Source organism: Eriocheir sinensis, unplaced genomic scaffold (assembly GCF_024679095.1).
Source record: "Eriocheir sinensis breed Jianghai 21 unplaced genomic scaffold, ASM2467909v1 Scaffold87, whole genome shotgun sequence".
Classification (NCBI taxonomy): Eukaryota; Metazoa; Arthropoda; class Malacostraca; order Decapoda; family Varunidae; genus Eriocheir; species Eriocheir sinensis.
This window is the reverse complement of record NW_026112241.1, coordinates 116,092-126,801: the sequence shown is the minus strand read 5'-3', so window position 1 is coordinate 126,801 and position 10,710 is coordinate 116,092. Positions and strand designations below refer to the sequence as shown.

At 51.3% G+C, this 10,710-nt stretch overlaps 1 protein-coding gene across 2 annotated transcripts; it reads left to right on the top strand.

Moving 5' to 3' along the window:
• The first annotated feature begins 283 nt into the window (after positions 1-283).
• On the top strand, positions 284-3,038 carry LOC126994759 (ryncolin-4-like). 2 transcript variants are annotated; one of them, XM_050854041.1, is made up of 4 exons: positions 284-615; positions 877-1,253; positions 2,116-2,217; positions 2,572-3,038. In XM_050854041.1, the coding sequence occupies exons 1-4, from the start codon at positions 376-378 to the stop codon at positions 2,732-2,734; spliced, it is 882 nt and encodes a 293-aa protein (XP_050709998.1). In that variant the 5' UTR covers positions 284-375; the 3' UTR covers positions 2,735-3,038. The 2 variants fall into 2 exon arrangements, with proteins under 2 accessions (XP_050709998.1, XP_050709997.1); XM_050854040.1 differs by having other exon boundaries at positions 877-1,319; positions 2,572-3,026.
• The last annotated feature ends 7,672 nt before the right edge of the window (positions 3,039-10,710 follow it).

Here is a 10,710-nt window from a genome sequence, read left to right as displayed (position 1 = left end):
CTCAGGCTTCACATTACGTACTAATTAAAGATATTTATTCCCTGTGAACTAATGACACGAAAGAGAGAGAGAGAGAGAGAGAGAGAGAGAGAGAGAGAGAGAGAGAGAGAGAGAGAGAGAGAGAGAGAGAGAGATAATAGTAATAAACGAAGATACACACACACACATACACACACACACACACACACACACATTGCACGCTGGGTGCGTCATTGTTAGGCCCGAGGAGAGGGGGGGCGGCGGCAAGGCTTTATAAGCCGACGCACCCTGGCAGAAGCCGGGCACTTCACCAGTGAAGTTCTGCAAGGCATCGTGACCTGCTGCCTGTCAGACGAGTCTTGGGAAAATACTTCACTTGCCAGAAGATCAGAAGTAATGACACTTCTGATGTTGCTGAGCGTCGCGGTCATGGCCGTGGTCGTGGCCGCGGTGGAGCCAGCCAACACTCCCGCCCCTGCTGCAGAAGGCAACACGAGCAACGTGCTCCTTGGTAAGTCCGTAGTGTCCAGTCTCCTCGTCGCCACGGGCTTCAGCGAGGCGTGTGTGGCCGAAGCCCTGGACAGCTGTGCACCCGCCTCCGTGCAGCGCCCAACGCCGCCGAACCCGCTGGTGCAGGTAATGGTTTATTCCGCAAAGAAATACAGCTTCCTTCGTGTTATGTAACTATACACCACCAAGTAGTGAGACCTGACGACGAAGTAACGTAACTTAATCCAATCAAATAATGTAAAGTAGACACATCAAATATGATGCCCAAATCCCAATAAGCTACGCAGCCAAATCACACATAAAACAATGACATTAGCGACTGTTACTTTCTATTTCCGTTGGTGACCTACTCGCAGTGATAGACCAACCCTTTGCCTGACCATGCAGGAGGCGAGAGAGCTGCTGCAGGAGGTGCGTCAAGTCGTGCGTCACTACGACAACCGACCGCGTCACTGCAAGGACCTGCTGGACGGCGGGGATAGTGGCAAGGGCCTTCGCCACGTGTACCCCTTCCCTGGGCAGCCCCAGCGCCGCGCGGCAGTGTACTGCGACCAAACGACTGACGGAGGGGGCTGGACGGTGTTCCAGAGACGCACAAATCTCACCGTCCGGGAAGATTTTAACCGGACCTGGCGAGAATGCGACTTGGGTTTCGGCCATCTCGAGGACGAGTTCTGGCTGGGCCTGGACCTGCTGCACGGACTGACATCGACGGCCCTTCAGGAACTGCGCATCGACATGGCGGATTGGGACGACGTAAAACGGTACGCAAAGTACGGCTTCTTCTACGTCGGCCCTCCAAGCACCAAGTACCGCCTCACTGTTGACAGGTGAGCCAAGATGTTATGGGAGAGCTTTACAAAGTCGTTGTAGTAGTAGTAGTAGTAGTAGCAGCAGTAGTAGTAGTAGTAGTAGTAATAGTAGTAGTAGTCACTCCTGACACCACTGCCTGTATCTTCTAACTCAATACTTAGTAAGCAGACCGCTGAAACACCGCCGCCATGAAGGTACCAACAGGGATCTGCTAAAAGTGTCGTGTTTGGGACACTTGGTATGTAAATATCCAGCAAAAACAGCGATTTGTTTTTGCGAAAATCACTGCTTTGTGTGAAAAAATATGTTTTGTGTCCTTTAAATATTTGTCCGACCTCTGGTCCTAAGTTAGGCCAACCCACAGAATGCTTCAGCCAACAGCCAGAGTTCACAGACATGCAGCGCATCTCCCTGTGTCTGTGTAGCCATTCAATTGAGATCTCAAAACCCATTCTTCATGAATGCCTAAAATATTTTGTTATTTTCAGCACTCAGCACACCAACACACACACACACACACACACACACACACACACACACACACACACACACACACACACACACACACACACACACACACACACACACACACTCACACACTCACTCACTCACTCACTCACTCACCACCACTCACCTCACTCACCACCACCACCACCTCTCTCTCTCTCTCTCTCCTCTCTCTATTCATATACTCAATACTCTCTATATATATATATATATATATATATATATATATATATATATATATATATATATATATATATATATATATATATATATATATATATATATATATATATATATGAATTCCAGGTACAGCGGTGACGCAGGGGACTCTTTAACCTATAATTCTGGCCGCAGCTTTACCACTCATGATGCTGATAACGACTCATGGCCAAGGAACTGTGCCGCGGTGTAAGTAAGGCTCAATGGCTTGGCTTCATAAGTTTCAGCAGGTCACATTATTTAGTTACTTATGCGTGGCTGAAATAAAACCAAGGCTCAGTATTGCTGGATCTTCCCATATGTACACACAGGAACTTGTGATAAAATCATCCTTTCCAAGAAGATGAATGTCACGATCTGATGTAATTAACAACAACAACAAAAAAAACATGAACTTTGCAATGCCTTTCAAATGAAAAAAGGTCTCTGCGAATGCTAAAACCAAGTTCCATAACTGGTAGATCTTAAGGCTATGCTGACCTTTCTGACACCTTAGTCAACCTTCGTGGAATGATGAGAACATTGAATGACTGATCATTTCAGCTATGGTGGTCCGTGGTGGCACCGTGAATGTAGCTACGCCAGGCTGAACAGCTTGCCGCACGAGGGGCGACACGAGGGATCCACCGGCATCCTGTGGTATGAATGGCGAGGGAGCAGCTACTCCTTGCGGCAGACCATCATGATGACCCGACCAGCCTTCTGAACAGTCATCATGACTCTGGGTTCAACGGTGGCCTGCGACACCTGTTTTGTTGGACAGTCTTCCAGCCCGGTAGTTTACGATCTTACACACACCAGCAACATCCTCTTTTTCAGCACGCGACTCCAGCGGGTCATGCGCCTTCAGCGGGACTGCCTGGCGCCTTCGATATTTACAGCCTCAGGCAGGACCGGCCCGGGGCTGCTGGCGCCCGGGCAAGCTTCGCTTCGCCGTCCTTACAAGTATAAAACTGTATATGTAAAATGAAGAGTTCATTACGATGTACAAGCTGAATAAAACTCATGAAAATGAACAGCATCAAGGTTTCCAATCCTTTCATTACTATAACGAGGAGAGAGAGACCGTTATTAGTGTGTCTGGATTACTGGCAATGCTCACACAGGTGATGGAAGGGGGCAGGAGGGAGAGGTGATGGAAGGGGCAGGAGGGAGAGGTGATGGAAGGGGGCAGGAGAGAGAGGTGATGGAAGGGGGCAGGAGGATGAGGTGATGGAAGGGGCAGGAGGGAGAGGTGATGAAGGCCAGGAGGAGAGGTGATGGAAGGATGGAAGGGGAGGAGGAGAGGTGATGGAAGGGGCAGGAGGGGAGAGGTGATGGAAGGGGCAGGAGGGAGAGGTGATGGAAGGGGCAGGTGGGAGAGGTGATGGAAGGGGCAGGAGGGAGAGGTGATGGAAGGGGCCAGGAGGGAGAGGTGATGGAAGGGGCAGAGGGAGAGGTGATGAAGGGGCAGGAGGGGAGAGGATGGAAGGGGCAGGAGGGAGAGGTGATGAGGGAGAGGTGATGGAAGGGGGGGAGGGAGAGGTGATGGAAGGGGCAGGAGGAGAGGTGATGGAAGGGCCAGGAGGGAGAGGTGATGAAGGGGCAGGAGGGAGAGGTGATGGAAGGGGCAGGAGGGAGAGGTGATGGAAGGGGCAGGAGGGATGTGACGAAGGGGGCAGGAGGGAGAGGTGATGGAAGGCAGGAGGGAGGTGATTAAAGGGGGCAGGAGGGAGAGGTGATGGAAGGGGGAGGAGGGAGAGGTGATGGAAGGGGCAGGAGGGAGAGGTGATGGAAGGCAGGAGGGAGAGGTGATGGACGGGGGCAGGAGGCAGGAAGGAGAGGTGATGGAAGGGGGCAGGAAGGAGAGGTGATGGAAGGGGCAGGAAGGAGAGGTGATGGAAGGGGCCAGGAGGGAGAGGTGATGGAAGGAGGCAGGAGGGAGAGGTGATGGAAGGGCCAGGAGGGAGAGGTGATGGAAGGGGCCAGGAGGGAGAGGTGATGGAAGGGCCAGGAGGGAGAGGTGATGGAAGGGGCAGGAGGAGATGTGATGGAAGGGGGCAGGAGGGAGAGGTGATGGAAGGGGCGAGGACGGAGAGGTGCTGGAAGGGGCAGGAGGGAGAGGTGATGGAAGGGGGCAGGAGGGAGAGGTGATGGAAGGGGGCAGGAAGGAGAGGTGATGGAAGGGAGCAGGAGGGAGAGGTGATGGAAGGGGGCAGGAGGGAGAGGTGATGGAAAGTGGCAGGAGGAGAGGATGGAAGGGGGCAGGAGGGAGAGGTGATGAAGGGGGCAGGAGGGGAGAGGTGATGAAGGGGGCAGGAGGGAGAGGTGATGGAAGGGGCAGGCGGGAGAGGTGATGGCAGGGGGCAGGAGGGAGAGGTGATGGAAGTGGGCAGGAGGGAGAGGTGATGGAAGGGGGCAGGAGGGAGAGGTGATGGAAGGGGCCGGGAGGGAGAAGTGATGGAAAGGGCAGGAGGGAGAGGTGATGGAAGGGGCCAGGAGGAGAGGTGATGGAAGGGGCAGGAGGGAAGGGAGGTGATGGAGGGGGCAGGAAGGAGAGGTGATGGAAGGGGCAGGAGGGAGAGGATGGAAGGGGCAGGAGGGAGAGGTGATGGAAGGGGCCAGGAGGGAGAGGTGATGGAAGGGGGGCAGGAGGGAAGAGGTGATGGAAGGGGGCAGGAGGGAGAGGTGATGAAGGGGCAGGAGGAGAGGTGATGAAGGGGCCAGGAGGGAGAGGTGATGGAAGCGGCAAGGAGGGAGAGGTGAAGGAAGGGTGCAGGAGGGAGAGGTGATGGAAGGGGGCAGGAGGGAGAGGTGATGAAGGGGCAGGAGGGAGAGGTGATGGAAGGGGCAGGAGGAGAGGTGATGGAAGGGGCAGGAGGGGAGGTGATGGAAGGGGGGCAGGAGGGAGAGGTGATGGAAGGGGCAGGAGGGAGAGGTGATGGAAGGGGCAGGAGGGAGAGGGGATGGAAGGGGCAGGAGGGAGAGGTGATGAAGGGGCAGGAGGGAGAGGTGATGGAAGGGGCAGGAGGGAGAGGTGATGGAAGGGCCAGAAGGGGAGGTGATGGAAGGGGCAGGAGAGAGTGATTGAAGGGGGCAGGAGGGAGAGGTGATGGAAGGGGGCAGGAGGGAGAGGTGATGGAAGGGGGCAGGAGGGAGAGGTGATGGAAGGGGGCAGGAGGGAGAGGTGATGGAAGGGGGCAGGAGGGAGAGGTGATGGAAGGGGGCAGGAGGAAGAGGTGATGGAAGGTGCAGGAGGGAGAGGTGGAAGGGGGCAGGAGGGAGAGACGATGGAAGGGGCAGGAGGGAGAGGTGATGGAAGGGGGGCAGGAGGGAGAGGTGGATGGAAGGTGGCAGGAGGGAGAGGTGATGGAAGGGGCCAGGAGGGAGAGGGGATGGAAGGGGGCAGGAGGGAGAGGTGATGGAAGGGGGCAGGAGGGAGAGGTGATGGAAGGGGGGCAGGAAGGAGAGGTGATGGAAGGGGCCAGGAGGGAGAGGTGATGAAGGGGCAGGAGGAGAGGTGATGGAAGGGGCCAGGAGGAGAGGTGATGGAAGGGCCAGGAGGAAAGGAGAGAGGTGATGGAAGGGCCAGGAGGGAGAGGTGATGGAAGGGCCAGGAGGAGAGGTGATGGAAGGGGCCAGGAGGAGAGGTGATGGAAGGGGCAGGAGGAGAGGTGATGGAAGGGGCCAGGAGGGAGAGGTGATGAAGGGGGCAGGAGGAGAGGTGATGAAGGGGCAGGAGGGAGAGGTGATGGAAGGGGCAGGAGGGAGAGGTGATGGAAGGGGCAGGTACTAACCGGGCACAAAAGTGGAAGGGCAAGGACACCAGGAGGGAGAGGTGATTCGAAAGAACTTAACGTTATTACGACAATGAGTAATATCAGTGGAAAACATGGTTGCAGGCAAACAAAGCCTATTGGCTATTTTGAAGGTCGTAACTGTTGTACCATCAACGACATCACAAGGTAGAGAGTTCCAAAGCATTACCAATTGATTGGAAGAAGAAAGCGCCTCGTTTAGGCTTCGTGCGACGAGAATCTTTACCACCTTATCTTCAAATTGTTCCAGTGATTTCTTCTTTGTTTCTATTTGATCGATCAATTGTAAAAGTAATCTTCCGCATTATCACTGAATCAAACCGTTTTGAACATTTTAAACACTTCTATTAGATCGACGGCATTCTTTCGTTTTGATAGGCTGAATAATCATACTTTAAGCCTTTGTTCATAAGGACAAATTTCTCAACCTAGAATCATCTTTGTTACTCTCGTTGGACCCGTTGAACTTTTCTAGTAAGTGTCTTTTCTGTAGTAGGGAGACCAAACTGTACACAGTACTTCAGGACGGGGTCGAACCAACGAATTATACAGTTTTAATATTACTTTTCCGTTTTATTTATTAAAGACTCGTCCGATGTAGCCAACCAATTTGTTTGCAGTTTTATTACCTCTGAACAATGCTGATTCGGGCTTTTCAGGTCGCTTGATATAGTGATTCCAAGATCCTTTTCCTACGCACGTAAGTTGTTGGCCAGAGGTTCCCATTACGTACCGAACGCAATTGTTATTTTTTCTGGACCCATGTGCAACACTTTGCATTTCTCAACGTTAAATTTCATCGGCCACTGATTGGCCCAACGTTTGTCGATTCGATATCTGATTGTAAAGGTCTTCGTCGAGTATCGCAGTTACTTTGTAGTACAATTTGGTGTCATCAGCAAATTTTGATATTTTGCAAATGAGCCCATCATCGACATCATTAATTGATAAATTAAGAAGAGCATGGGGCCCAGCACTGATCCCTGAGGTACGCCGCTTTTGACATCGAGCCAGTTAGATGTAACACCGTTTAGAACTTACATTTGTTTCCGCTCAGAGAGCCAGTCCGCGATCCAATTGTGAATGTTACCTGAGATACCGTGCGCCAGTGCAGTTTGCTTGAGCAATCGTTGGTGGGGACCTTATCAAATTGCTTTCTGAAAGTCCAGGTATATGATATCTACTGATCTGCTTTCATCGAACACCTCAAAATATAGTGAAAAAAATCAAGTAAGTTAGTCAACACGAACGTTTACTGAAGCCATGTTGAATTATTTATTATATTATTATTTTCTTCGAAGAATTTCACCATATTGTCGCGAATGATAGTCTCCATTAACTTACAAACACTGATGTCAGGCTAATTGGTCGATAGTTTCGATGAGACTTGTCCCCTTTTGAAAATTGGTGTTACATTTCGCCATCTTCAGTCCGACGGAACCTTTTCCAGCTGTTAAAGATTTATTGAATATGATGGAGAGCGGTTTACAAATTTGATGTTTGATTTTCTTTTAAGACCCTAGGGGGACAAACTGTCTCGGACCAGGAGCTTTGCTTACTTTTAATCTTTTCAATTCAGTGTAAATGTCACTTTCACGATGAGCACGCCACTTAACATCTTTTCGGTCCTTCTAACCTCCGGCGGTTGAGGTTTTCAATCTTCGTCGGTGAACATACGTGGATGCGAAAAGTTATTTAGGATTTTAGGCCATTTCTGTTTACTGTCCGTGGTTACCCAGTCTCGTCTGTCAAGCGGGTGATTACCACAAGTGAGTGACTTTTATTATTTACATAGCTGAAAAATTCTTTAGGATTAGATTATTTTGTTTCCGCTATATATTCTTCAAGATTTTTCTGCTTCGTTTTAGGTTTGCGGCGAATAAGCTCAACCTGAGGCTAGTTTGTCAGCCCTTCGCCTGAGATGATATGTACCTACTGTATACGCGTTTTTTAGAGATAGGCTATTTTGAATTTCATATTCTGCACCATTTGGGTTTCTTCTAGAAGCTGAACGTCTGTTACGATAGGGTACACATTATGCTTATGGCATTGTTCAATATTGGTGAAGGCCCCCAAGATTTATCAATATCTGTTTCCGCCGTGATTTCAGTCCAGTCAGAATTATTTAGAATTGATCGGTCTTACGAAATTCGCTTCCTCTGATAATCAGGCAATCTTTCACTAGGAGTTACTACTTTCTTTCATATATTGATGCTTAATGTGATTGTTCGGTGATCGCTAGAACTAAAAACTGGACCAACATTTCACTTCTGTTAATTAGATCAGCTGTCGTTGAATACCAGATAAGGTCAAGTATTGCTATTTTCCCGAGTTGAGTTCTGAACGTGTTGATGTAAATCACTTTCTCCAGTAAATTTGTGTACAGGTCGAGCTCCTGTATGACAGTTCAACGGTTCACCCCATCTTTTCACCGGCGTTAAAGTCCCCAACAATTACGCCTCGCAACTGCTACTTGTTTCTAATAATAATTCACTCGTAATGCGTGGTCGATATCAAGAGTCTGGGTTGGCGGTATATTCGTAGATAAGTCCAATTACTATTTTACGTTTATTTTTAATTTCAATGAAGACCGTGTCTACATTGGTTATAATATCTGTTTTCACGGATACTGGATGGAGAGAGTTGTGATACGTAAAGATAACGCCTCCACCCTGTCTGTTCTCTCTTTCATGGAAGCTAAAATGGTATAACCCGGTAATCTATATTCCGCAATGAAATCTCTATTTGAAGTTGCTCTATCAAGATTCTCTCCTGATGATGTGATAATGATTTTAGCTTCAGGAGGACTTCTAAGTCTTCAAATTTGTTACGTAGGTACGAGCGTTTACATAGCAAGCTTAATGTGATTCGAGTCGGGAGTTTTCGGTTGAGTGCACTTACGGTGGAGCTGTGTTGCTCTTGCCGCGTTTTTTGGCTTTCGAGCCATTGGTCACAGAGCAGCCTCTGAAACGGGTTGCTGCTCCAACAGGGTTTCAAGTGAATGCCATCGAAGGAAACAAGTCCGAATCGTAGTAAAAAATTGTTCCACAAGGTTGAAGGAACTGGACGTTTTCAGATGGAACAAGTCTGTTGATGGATCGAATAGTCTGACGCCGTAGAGGTTGTTACGGAGAGGGAACGAGAGGTGATAGCAGGAGGGAGGAGGTTTGATGGCTTTGATGGAAGCAGGAAGAGGACAGGATGGGAGAGGGTGATGGAAGGGGGCAGGAGCTCCCTGAGAGGTGATGGAAGGCTGCAGAGGGAGGGATGGAGCGAGTAATGGAAGGGGCCAGCAGGAGGTGAGGAAGTGGCCTCTCTCACATGGTTGAAGGGGCAGAAGGAGAGGATGAGGTGATGGAAGGTGAGGGAAGGCAGGAGGGAGAGGTGATGGAAGGGGACAGGAGGAGAGGGGATGAAGGGGCAGGAGGGAGAGGTGGATGAAGGGGCAGGAGGAAGAGGTGATGGAAGGGGAGGAGGGAGAGGTGATGGAAGGAGGCAGGAGGAGGTGATGGAAGGGGAGGAGGAGGAGGTGGTGAAGGAGGAGAGAGGTGATGGAGGCCAGGAGGGAGAGGTGATGGAAGGCAGAGGGGAGGTGATGGAAGGGGCAGGAGGGAGAGGGAGGAAGGGAGCAGGATGGAGAGGTGATGAAGGGCAGGAAGGAGAGGTGGATGAAGGGGCAGGAGGGAGAGGGTGATGAAGGGGGGCAGGATGGAGAGGTATGAAGGAATGGTAAGGAGTGGGAGAGGTGATGAGGGGCAGGAGGGAGAGGTGATGAAAGGGGTCAGGAGGGAGAGGTGATGGAAGGGGGCAGGAGGGAAAGGTGATGGAGGGGAGCAGGAGAGGTGAGGAGGAGAGGGGAGAGGTGAGGAAGAGGGGCAGGAGGAGAGGTGAGGAGGTGGAGTGATGAAGGAGAGGAGAGGTCATGGAAGGGAGGAGGTGCAGGGGAGAGGTGAGGATAAGGGAGGAGGGAGGGATGAAGGAGGGAGATGATGAAGGCAGGAGGGAGGGTGATGAGGGAGCAGGGAGAGGTGATGAAAGGGGTCAGGAGGAGAGGTGATGAAAGGGGGCAGGAGGGAGAGGTGATGGAAGGGCGCAGGAGGGAGAGGTGATGGAAGGGGGCAGGAGGGAGAGGTGATTGAACAGGGCAGGAGGGAGAGGTGATGGAAGGTGGCAGGAGGGAGAGGATGAAGGGGCAGGAGGGAGAGGTGATGAAGGGGCAGGAGGGAGAGGTGATGAAGGGGCAGGAGGAGAGTGATGAAGGGGCAGGAGGGAGAGGTGATGGAAGGGGCAGGAGGGAGAGGTGATGGAAGGGCTATGATGGGAGATAAGATGGAAGGGCAGATAAGGAGACGGGAAGGCAGAGGAGAGGGATGGCCAAAGCAGATGGTACAAGTGATGAAGGGGCTATGATGGACAGGACGAAGGGGCAAGGAGGGATTGCAGGTGATGGAATAAAGCAGGAGGGAGAGGTGATGGCCACAGGATGAGAGTGATGAAGGAAGCAGGATAGGGTGATGGAAGGAAGAAGGAGGACAGGTGACGGAAGTCAGCAGGAGGGAGGTGTGTGATGAAGGGGAAGCAGGAGTGAGTGCTGGTGACGTGAAGGAAGCAGGAGGAGAGGTGACGAAGGAAGCAGGAGGAAAAGGTGACGAAGGGCCAAGAGGGACAGGTGGATGAAGGGCAGAAGGGAAAGCAGGATGGAAGGAAGGAGGAGGAAAGGATGGAAGGGGCAGGAGGGACAGGTGATGGAATAAAGAGGAGGGAAAGGCAGATGGAAGGGGGCAGGAGGAAAGGTGATGGAAGGCAGAGGAAAAGGTGACGGAATCACAAGGAGGGAAAGGTGGATGGAATGTGATGTTGAAAAGCTGCGATAGAATATGAGGAA